The sequence below is a fragment of the Salmo salar genome, chromosome ssa09 (assembly GCF_905237065.1).
Source record: "Salmo salar chromosome ssa09, Ssal_v3.1, whole genome shotgun sequence".
Classification (NCBI taxonomy): domain Eukaryota; kingdom Metazoa; phylum Chordata; class Actinopteri; order Salmoniformes; family Salmonidae; genus Salmo; species Salmo salar.
Window position 1 is genome coordinate 39632587 of NC_059450.1, and position 11640 is coordinate 39644226.

The window sequence follows — 11640 nt, forward strand, 5'->3', positions numbered from 1 at the left end:
TATATAAAAAACACTAGGCTACCTGCCGCCCCATTATTAGTGTCTGTGTGGGTGTTCTTAAGGAAGTATAAAAGAAATAGAGCCCACACACTCATAAGCTCCACCACGTACCTTTATTAATAAACAAACAATGTTTAGATCCTGCAAGGATCTTCGGCAGGTCAACTTCTTTAGGAGTTGGCTTATAACCAAACAATAATGTCCTTAAAGGACTAGGATATGATTAGTAAAGCTTAAACCAAGTTTATTCACCCATTGGGTCATACAGCTTCCTCTCTAAACCACATCTCTCCACCCTTATCAGTGCCTGCCAACATGTGATCATCTTTCCTTCACTCAGTACATTCCAAACTTCATTTCCTCCACCATAAACATTCCTCCTACAGATAACCATTAACTTCTGGTGTAGACCCTAGACTATAGCACTCAATATTTCAATAGGATACCTGATAATTAACGCTATTCCAGGTTTAGGAGTCAGAATGCAGAATCCATCAGTATAGATTGAAAAATGCTTTCTGAATGCACTGTATCTATCTATACACATTACCCCATAATAGAGCAAAAACAGATTTTTTTTTTGTGCAAATTTATTTTAAAAAAATATATAAAAAAAACAGCAATACCTTATTTACATAAGTATGCAGACCCCTTTGATATGAGACTATAAATTGAGGTCAGGTGCATCCTGTTTCCATTTATCAACCTTGAGATGTGGGGATCAGATCTGGGGAAGGATACCAAAACATTTCTGCAGCATTGAAAGTCCCCAAGAACACAGTGGCCTCAATCATTCTTAAATGGAAGTAGTTTGGAACCACCAATACTCTTCCTAAAGCTAGCCCCCCGGACAAACTGAGCAATCAGGGGAGAAGGTCAGGGAGGTGACCAAGAACCCAATGGTCACTCTGACAGAACTCCAGAGTTCCTCTGTGGCGATGGGAGAAACTTTCAGAAGGACAAGCATCCTTGTAGCACTCCACCAATCAGGCCTTGATAGTAGCGGCCAGACGGACGACACTCCTCAGTAAAAGGCACATGAAAGCCAGCTTGGAGTTTGCCACCTAAAGGACTCTGACCATGAAAAACAAGATTCTCTGGTCTGATGAAACCAAGATTGAACTCTTTGGCCTGAATGCCAAGTGTCACATCTACAGGAAACCTGGCACCAACCCTATGGTGAAGCATGGTGGTGGCAGCATCATGCTGTGGAGATGTTTTTCAGCGGCAGGGCCTGGGAGACTCGTCAGAATCAAGGGAAAGATGAAAGGAGCAAAGTACAGAAAGATCCTTGATGAAAACCTGCTCCATAGCACTCAGGACCTCAGACTGGGGCGAAGGTTCAGCTTCCAGCAGGACAACGACCCTAAGCACACAGCAAAGACCACGAAGGCATGGCTTCGGGACAAGTCTCTGAACGTCCCCGAGTTGCCCAGGCAGAGCCCGGACTTGAACCCGATCGAACATCTCTGGAGAGACCTGAAAATAGCTGTGCAGCGACACTCCCCATCCATCCTGACAGAGCTTGAGATGATCTGCAGAGAAGAATGGGAGAAACTCCCCAAATATAGGTGTACCAAGCTTGGACTGTCATACCCAAGAAGACAAGGCTGTAATCGCTGCCAAAGGTGCTTCAACAAAGTACTGAGTAAAGGGTCTGAATATTTACGTAAATGTGATATCAGTTTATTTTTGTAATACATTTGCAAGCATTTCTAAAAACTCATTTTTGCTTTGTCATTATGGGGTTTGTGTTTAGATTGATGGGGGGAAAAAAACAATTTAATCCATTTTAGAATAAGGCTGTAACGTAACAATGTTGAAAAAGTTAAGGGGCCTGAATACTTTCCGAATGCTCTGTATATCACCCCATCCCTATAGATGACCCATCCTTATAGATAACTAATAGATAGATCACCCATCCTTATAGATAGATCACCCATCCCTATAGATCACTGATATTATTATTATCATCATATTATTATTATTATTTAAGCAGGTAAGTCATTGGGGACACATATTTTACAATAATCACCAGACCAAGAAGGAACAATGAAATACACATTTTCTAGATTACAGAGAACAACATGATGCAAAAAAAATACTCTCTGTTCTGGGAACGATATAAACTGGTGCCATGTGTTTGCATGAACTTCAAAAGTCATAAATTTACCCAAGCCGAGCTTAAAGGTCAACTGCCCCTTAGGGCTGGATTACAATTACCTCAACAATTCATGCCCCCTTTTGCCTATCAACACGTGGTGGCGCTGTGTTTTCTGGGAAATTACTGGGCGAGTTCGCTTTGCATGTCTCGGTGCTCCAGGCAGGCGGAGACCTCTCCTTAGGAGGACCCAATGGAACGGTCAAAAATGTGCAAACCCAGTCCGCCCGGCACACCGTGCAATGCAAAACGATCCCCAGACAACACGGTGTCTTTGGCAGTAGCTTGATGTGCAATGCACATATGGAACGGGAAATTAAATAGCTACTCTCGTGAAAATGGCCTTCGATAAAGTTGTTCAACAATCAGATGGCCAGGATATTGATTACATCCAACACTACCTACAAATTCTGCGGGCTGTCAAACGTGAGACTGTGCCTGGTGCTGTTGGTGACGGTGAGTTGGTTACACTAGCTAGCAAGCTATATTATTTGATACCGCAAACAAGTAGCAAGGTGTTGTCGAACAAGTGTCTCATTAAACACATACCAGACACTGGTTCTTGCTACCTTGGCATAACTGTGATTTGACAGAGAAATATCAGCTACCTAACATTAGATAGGCTGCTAACCAGCTGCAGATAGCTATCACCCAAGCTATGCTAACCAGCTGCAGATAGCTATCCCCCAAGGTTAGACCATACTAACCAGCTGCAGATAGGTAACCCCCAAGCTATGCTAACCCCCAAGCTATGCTAACCAGCTGCTGATAGCTATCCCCTCAAGCTATGCCTTCTAGCAGCTTAAAGCTTGGCTAAACACAAGGTCAGCGCTGGTCAACTTACCAGGATTCAAATGTAGCTTATATACACACTGTGTTTACAAAACATTAGGAAAACCTTCCTAATGTTGAGTTGCACCCCCTTTTGCCCTCAGAACAGCCTCAATTTGTCAGGGCATGGACTCTACAAGGTGTTGAAAGCATTCCACAGGGATGCTGGCCAATATTGACTCCAATGCTTCCCACAGATGTGTTAAATTGGCTGGATGTCCTTTGGGTGGTGGACCATTCTTGATACACACAGGAAACTGTTGAGCATGAAAAACTCAGCAGCGTTGCAGTTCTTGACACAATCATACCGGTGCCCCTGACACCTACTAAAATACCCCATTCAAAGGCACTTAAATCTTTTGTCTTGCCCCATTCACCCTCTGAATGGCACACATGCACAATCCATGTCTCAAGGCTTAAAAATCCTTCTTTCACCTGTCTCCTCCCCTTCATCTACACTGACTGAAGAGGATATAACAAATTACATCAATAAGGGATCATGGACTGACTAGGTGAATCCAGGTGAAAGCTATGTCATGGAAAGAGCAGGTGGTCTTAATGTTTGATAATAGAATATTATGCAATTTAGTAGAAGCTTTTATCCAAAGCGACAGAGTCATGCCTGCATTTTTAGTATAATGACCCCGGGAACTGAACCCACAAACCTTGTGTTGTAAGCACCATGCCCTACCAAACGAGCTATACAACCTGCTAATATATATAGCTATACAACTGAGTAATATATTTGTATTTGATAATATAAACCTCTCTCACCACAGCTCTGGTCAAAAGTAATGCACTATATAGGGAATAGGGTGCCATTTGGGACACAACCGGACTCTGCTGCTCAGACATACAGATAGTAATCGTGTATGAACCTCTATAACCACAATTTCCTCCATTAACTGTACATGATGATCTTACATTGAAGCCTATATAAAGTCATATCAACTCTACCAACACAGAATCTCCATTGAGCATGCATTTTAGTCAAGGACTAAACCAAGACTTATGCTGTTGTCTGGGAAATTGGTCCTAAATCAATCATCTGTATTGTTTCGGGCACTGCACTGCACCGGGACTGTCAATATTGGTAGTTTAGTTTCCTTCCGATTAAAAGAAAAAAGGATACAGTCTCACAGCTCCGCTCTGAGTCCCGATGGCCAGAATTTTTTGCACAGGGTCAAAGGCCATGGAGGAGGGCTGGTAGGGGAAGCCATGGCGCACAGTCTGGAGGAGAGAGGAAGAACACAATCTGCATTAGCTAGCTGCCAGATTATATCCAGATGCACTCTTTTACAGACATAGTTAAGTACGGTTATGTCATCTCATGTTTTATATAACCAGGAAACTGTCCAACATTGAGAGGCATTAATCTTTGCCTAAATACCAACGATTTATGCTCAGTTTAAATCCATATCTAGCTGAGTGTGTCGCTTTTTCTCAGAACCAAAAAAGCCAAAGATTTCTAGTAAGGTAGCTATCTTGACAACAAGCTAGGTTCTCTCACTGTCAGATCACTGGACAGCTGCTGTAGTTTGTTAGCTACCTAGCCAATGTCTGGATGACCTAACTATCTATTTATAATCCAGATTTATGGCTGGCTGTTGTGGACACTTAATAGTCACTGGCCAGGCGTCATTAGCTAACTAGTTAGGCAGTGGTGGGATGAAGCTATGGAAAATGGCAATATCAGAAACGGGGACCGTGGGAGGCAGTCAGTTGATTAGCAATACATTCCTCTGCTGGTTTGACAACTAGCAACACTAGTAGCTAGATGGCTACCCCCCTAGCTACAAGATCCACACCAATACAATATCAGCATAGACACAAATAACAAAAATACAAACTACTATTGCCACACAGAAAACTGACTAGCTGACGTCGACGTTTTAGAAACGACGCGATGCTATCTTCAATGATTCCCAGCAAAACAATCGTCGCCGGCTTAGTTGACCGTAGCCCACCTTGCAGAGCTGGAAATGCTCCGATTGTAGCGTCTCTTGGATCACATCGTTTTGATAAGTTCCTGGTTGTGGAGATGCAGTGCCAGAGGAAGAAGAAGCAGTCAAGCCGTCCAGCACTTTTCTGATATTGAACTTCTTCATTTTCCACCAATACAGACGAGGACAAAACACAAAAAATGGATCAACGAAGCCACCATAAATGTTATATAGCGGTAACAGTTACCTAGATAACGTAAACCGCTCTAAAGACGCACACTTGGCTAATATCTTGTTTTGATAATATCGCATGTTACGGACGGTGTAGTCACCGCACTTTCCATAGCATCATTCACAAGTACACCGTTTATGAACATTAATGCATTGTCGAAAATATTTGCTTTATCCATCGATACAATATCCAGTCTGAGTCGATCGTAAGCTCTCCTGACGACAGCCACTATCAGCTAGCCAGCCAAGCTAACACGGAAACGCAGTGAACCGCAGTGACGAGTCTGCGCGGTAGAGGCAGCAACACGGATGTAGGCTACACATTGGAGGCAGTAAAGTAAAAATCTAAATAAATCTGTATTTTTGGAAACCTATGTTGGAAAAATAATTATGAATCACTGAATAAGAGAGTAACCTTCAACATTCGTCAATTGTGTTATCCATCGAGCTTACTCGACATAGTCACAAACCAAGAGCTAATTCAAAGACAGTACAGTATGAAGATAGGCTAAAACTGAAATCCATGATCACACTTGTAGGCGATGTCATGGCGACATTTGGAAAAGTAGGCTCATGCGCACAAACACGTCTTCGGGTCTAACGGTCGTCTCGCGCCGAACTGCGCATGTTCTGGCCGTTAAATCAAAGGCACACCTTCGATATAAAGTTGTTTTTGACGAAAATTGGTTGGTCACCTTTAGGAGGTTGGAGTAATAACATGTTCAACTACTTACGACATTGTTTCGAATCTAGGTTGTGCCTTTAGGTTTCGAGAAAACAACTACGGAAGAATGTTTCATTTCTCAAACCCCAAAACAACGGCCAAGTCTGTTGGTCTGTTTCGCGTTCCCGGAAGTCTTGCGATGTTGCAACTCTGGGTTTAGAAACTCTGTGGCTCATCATTAAAAATATCACAAAATCGCATATGTATACCATTGTCGAGCCACGGACCAGTTATACCATAAGTAAAGTGACAAATTCAGGCAGGTTTTCTTGTCATGGTCCCTAATTTATAAGCCTAATTTTCTCCACACAGATATTATATATGGAATAATCGGGCCATATTGTATAAAAATACTGCTTTGTTTTTAGAATATTGGTTCCGAAATAATATCCTATTGGTGTGCCAACTGGTAAATAATATCCTATTGGTGAGCCAACTGGTAAATAATATCCTATTGGTGAGCCAACTGGTAAATTATATCCTATTGGTGAGCCAACTGGTAAATAATATCCTATTGGTGAGCCAACTGGTAAATAATATCCTATTGGTGAGCCAACTGGTAATTAATATCCTATTGGTGAGCCAACTGGTTAATGCAGAGGGTCTTTTACTTAGTTATAAGGAATTCTTATCACTTTACAAGATCCCTGTAACACCTAAAGATTTTGCAATTGTTTTAGATGCAATTCCCTCAGGTGTTTATTATTCAGGAACATGTCAACACCTGACCCTCAGAACATACCGACGATTACCCCTGTTGACTCATCAGTAGGAAAGATTTGTTTTTCTTTTAGTCCATTCAACAACAGTAAAGCTCTAATCAAATCAAATCAAATCAAATTTATTTTTATATAGCCCTTCGTACATCAGCTGATATTCTCAAAGTGCTGTACAGAAACCCAGCCTAAAACCCCAAACAGCAAGCAAAGCATGTGAAAGAAGCACGGTGGCTAGGAAAACTGATGAGTCATGTTCTGCCTGCAGCTATGGAACCCTTACCTGTTCGCCGGACGTGCTACCTGTCCCAGACCTGTTGTCCCAGACCTGCTGGAACCCTGACCTATTCACCGGACGTGCTACCTGTCCCAGACCTGTTGTCCCAGACCTGCTGGAACCCTGACCTATTCACCGGACGTGCTACCTGTCCCAGACCTGTTGTCCCAGACCTGCTGGAACCCTGACCTATTCACCGGACGTGCTACCTGTCCCAGACCTGCTGTTTTCAACTCTCTAGAGACAGCAGGAGCGGTAGATATACTCTCAAAGATCGGCTATGAAAAAGCCAACTGACACTTACTCTTGTGTTACTGACTTGTTGCACCCTCGACAACTACTATGATTATTATTATTTGACAATGCTGGTCATTTATGAACATTTGAACATCTAGGCCAAGTGCTGTTATAATCTCCACCCGGCACAGCCAGAAGAGGACTGGCCACCCCTCATAGCCTGGTTCCTCTCTAGGTTTCTTCCTAGGTTTTGGCCTTTCTAGGGAGTTTTTCCTAGCCACCGTGCTTCTACACCTGCATTGCTTGCTGTTTGGGGTTTTAGGCTGGGTTTCTGTACAGCACTTTGTGATATCAGCTGATGTAAGAAGGGCTATATAAATAAATTTGATTTGATGATTATATATTTTTTTCATTGGTCAAATATTGCTACTGGAGGTGGCTAATAGCTATTACCTATGAGTTCAGAGTGGGAAAAAGATAGCCTGGTCTCCCTGTAGATGTTCTTGCCAACTCCATTGCTCAAGCCAATGTTTGGCATGTGAGTGACAAGGAGTTGGCATGATAGCACATACAGCCTGGTGCTCAGGCTATGGAAAAGATACACTAGATGGCACAATTTACCAACATTGCTACCCAGCAGTCACTCTCACAGAGTTACCGACATGGAAGGGACAACTAGAAAACAAAGAAAAGACATTGGTGATGTCGATGGGAATTGGTAATATCTATCAGAAATATTGAACACGGGGTTTCAATCTCTCTCCACATCCTATCCCCCTCTCCTCACCCCATCCCTTTCTCCTCATCCTTACCCTCTCTCCTCAACCTGTCCTTCTCTCCTACTGAGGACCGACAGTGTTTTAGGTCTGAGTGTATAGAAATCAGCACCATGGACAGTGACACATGGACCAGTTGAGGGGTTCAGTGTTATGTTCTCTATGAATATCAAAACACTGAAATCTCAATATATTATGGTGTGTGGTAGAAAAAGTACTAAATTGTCATACTTGAGTAAAAGTAAAGATACCTTAATAGAAAATGACTCAAGTAAAAGTCACCCAGTAAAATACTCCTTGAGTAAAAGTCTAAAGTATTTGGTTTTAAAAATACTTAAAGTATCAAAAGTATATGGAATTGCTGAAATGTATATAAGTATCAAAAGTAAAAGTATAAATCATTTCAAATTCCTTTTATTAAGCAAACCAGACAGCACAATTTATTTTTATTTTTTATTGACTGTCACGGTTGTCGTACGAAGGAGACCAAGGCATAGCGTGTGTATCGTTCCACATTTTATTATAACTGTGAAACTATGCAAGACATACAAATAAACTACTAAACAAGATAACAAACCATGACGAAGAGGTGAAACATACACTACCTCAAAATAATCTCCCACAAAACCTAGTGGGAAAAACAACAACTTAAATATGATCCCCAATTAGAGACAACCAGATAGCCAGCTGCCTCTAATTGGGAATCATACAAAAACCCCAACATAGAAAAAAGAAACTGGAACCAACATAGAAATACATAAACTAGACAAAAAACCCAACCTAGAAAAAAGAAACTAGAACCAACATAGAAATAAATAAACTAGACAAAAAAAACCTGTCACGCCCTGACCTACTCTACCATTGAAAATAAAAGCTTTCTATGTTCAGGACGTGACATTGACAGATAGCCAGAGGCACACTCCAACACTCAGACATAATTTACAAATGAAGCATTTGTGTTGAGTGAGTCTGCCAGATCAGATGCAGTAGGGATGACCAGGGATGTTCTTTTGATAAGTGTGTGAATTGGACAATTTTCCTGTCAAAATGTAACAAGTACATTTGGGTGTCAGGGAAAATGTATGGAATACAAAGTACATTCTTTTCTTTTGGAATGTAGTGAAGTAAAAGTAAAAGTTGCCAAAAATATAAATAGTAAAGTACAGATACCCCCCCAAAATACAATTTTTACTTAAGTAATTTACACCACTGATTGTTTGCCTGGCTACACACACTCCTTGCTTTGGCCAAACGCTATGCCACGCCCACAGACGTTAATTTCTTCTCTGCATTGAGTCTGGATCTGAGTACTTCCCACGACTCTTCACTGAATGCGAACAGATTCGGGGCCGTGTGGTTGGTCCAGAAACCGATGGGTTGGGCCAGAGCCAGAACACACATAGGTAAAGCAGTAGTTTTAAAATTCGTCATTGGTTTTGATAATCTGATTGGTTAGAGGTTATCCAATCGCTGATGACTTTGTTTTGTACAACACCCCTCTTGCCCCTCGTCACCACAAATGACTTCAATGATGTCAGTGTCAGACTAAGGTATGTAACAAACAACAGAGCAGTTTTAGCTAAAGCCCACTGACTGGTGCACAGCATGCAGTACGAGAGAAAGAAGAGCCAGATAACAGAAAGTGTGTCTGCGTCGTATTCCCAAGATAGTGCACCACCCTATGGGCCCTGGTCAATAGTAGGGCTGTGATGATACCAGTATCACAGACCTTCAGTGGCAATTCAATAAACAACATAAAGTAGTATCTGGTGCTAGCTACTACGCATGCTTCCCAATTCAATAAACAGTTTGTCTCATCAGAATTCTTTATAACGTTGTAGCAGAAGAGGTCAATAGAATTGGTCCCTGAGAAAGAGCGAATGAAAAGAGGAGAATGTAAAAGCGTTAGAACGGGTTGAATTTGTGGTGGGGATGGCACTGCTGTGGATAGTGGCCATTTTACGAAAAGCTGCACCATCGAGAGCATCTTGACTGGCTGCATCACCCTTAGCATGGCAACTGCTTGGCATTGGACCGCAAGGCGCTATAGAGCGTGGCGCATACGGCCTAGTACATCATTGGGGCCGAGCTCACTGCCATCCAGGACCTTTATAGCAGGCGGTGTCAGAGGAAGGCCTAAAAATTGTCATAGACTCCAGCCACCCAATTCATAGACTGTTCTCTCTGCTACCGCATGGTAAGCAGTACAGATGCACCAAGTTTGGAACCAACAGGATTCTGAACAGCTTCTACCTCCAAGCCATAAGACTGATAAATAGTTAGTGAAATAGTTAACCAAATAGTAACCCGGACTATCTGCATTGATCCTTTTTGTACTAACTCTTTTGACTCATCACATATGCTGCTGCTACTGTCTATTATCTATCCTGTCGCCTAGTCACTTTATCCCTATCTATATGTCCTGTACATAATTACCTCAATTACCTTATATCCATGCACATCGACTCGGTACAGGTACCCTGTGTATATAACCTAGTTATCATTACTCATTGTGTATTTATTCGTCGTGTTATTATTTCTCTATTATTTCTCTATTTTTCTCTCTGCATTGTTGGGAAGGGCCCGTAAGTAAGCATTTCACTGTTAGTCCACAGCTGTTGTTTACAAAGCATGTAACAAATACAATTTGATTTGATTTGAATAAAAGGTCTTTAATTCAAAATGTCACATTTCTGAGCATATAATCAATAATGGAAAAGTTATTCATGTGTTATTAATGAGATATTATGTGTTTGTCCAGAGTGTAACAGTATTTGGGGCAACATCTCAGCTTGATTCCTGAATCTAGGTCTCTCCTGTATCTAGGACGTAAATCCATATTTAGAAGTTGTGTTCCTTCTTCTCAGTCACTTTCCCTCAGGCACAATTAATTACCACAGGAGGTAAACTAAAAACGCAATGGATGACCATAATCATGACTGTCGTGCTGCACCAAACCTGGCCATGGTTTATATACAGTATCATCAGCTATTAGGGTGCTGTCAGATTCACAGTTTTCAAGATGAAGTTAATCTGAACATATAGGGTCGGTTTCCTGGACACAGATTAAGCCCAGTACTGGACTAAAAACATGCTCAGTGGAGCATCTTCATTGAAAGGGCTTTTTAGTCCAGGAGCAGGCTTAACCTTTGTCGAGAAACCAGCCCATATGTTATAGAGACAGAAACCTGAATGTGGCTGAGTGCTATAGAGTGTAGGCAGTGTATAGCACAGCAGCCCATAGCGTATATAGAACAGATCCCTAGACGCACAATGAAGAGTCTGAGGACACAGCAAAGTAAAACTACAGCATAGCAAAGAACAGATATGTGGTAAAAATAACCTGTCTCTAAATTACGACATGCCAGCAAATATAAGGGTCAAAGTTTCACTTATTATTTTTTTTAATATTCAATTAATAAACAACAAAATACAATGCGTGGGAAAAGAATCACTCCGAACTGGGAAATTAAATCAAGCAAACATACATAAGGCCTCCCGAGTGGGGCAGCGGCGTCACTACAGATCTGGGTTCGATACTTGGCTGTGTCACAGCCAGCCGCGACCGGGAGACCCATGAGGCGGCACACTATTGGCCCAACGTCGTCCGGCTTAGGGAAGGGTTTGGCCGGCCGGGATGTCCTTGTCCCATCGCGCTCTAGCGGCTCTTGTGGTGGATCGGCCGCAATGCACGCTGACACGGTCGCCAGGGGTACGGTGTTTCCTCCGACACATGGGTGCAGG

General features: G+C 42.1%; 1 protein-coding gene across 6 annotated transcripts in view; it reads right to left on the bottom strand.

Moving 5' to 3' along the window:
- LOC106611318 (syntaxin binding protein 5b (tomosyn)) overlaps positions 1 to 5692 on the bottom strand; it is a 49490-nt gene extending 43798 nt beyond the window's left edge. For 3 of the 6 annotated variants that reach the window (XM_014211378.2, XM_014211377.2, XM_014211376.2), the window contains exons 1-2: positions 4960 to 5682; positions 4125 to 4222 (exon numbers count right to left, since the gene is read on the bottom strand). In XM_014211378.2, the coding sequence (XP_014066853.2) occupies positions 4125 to 4222; positions 4960 to 5100 (239 nt within the window). In that variant the 5' untranslated portion in view covers positions 5101 to 5682. Of the gene's footprint in view, positions 1 to 4124; positions 4223 to 4959 lie in introns of all 6 variants that reach the window. The other 3 variants (XM_014211374.2, XM_014211375.2, XM_045723666.1) reach the window with 3 other exon arrangements.
- Between the last annotated feature and the right edge of the window lie 5948 nt (positions 5693 to 11640).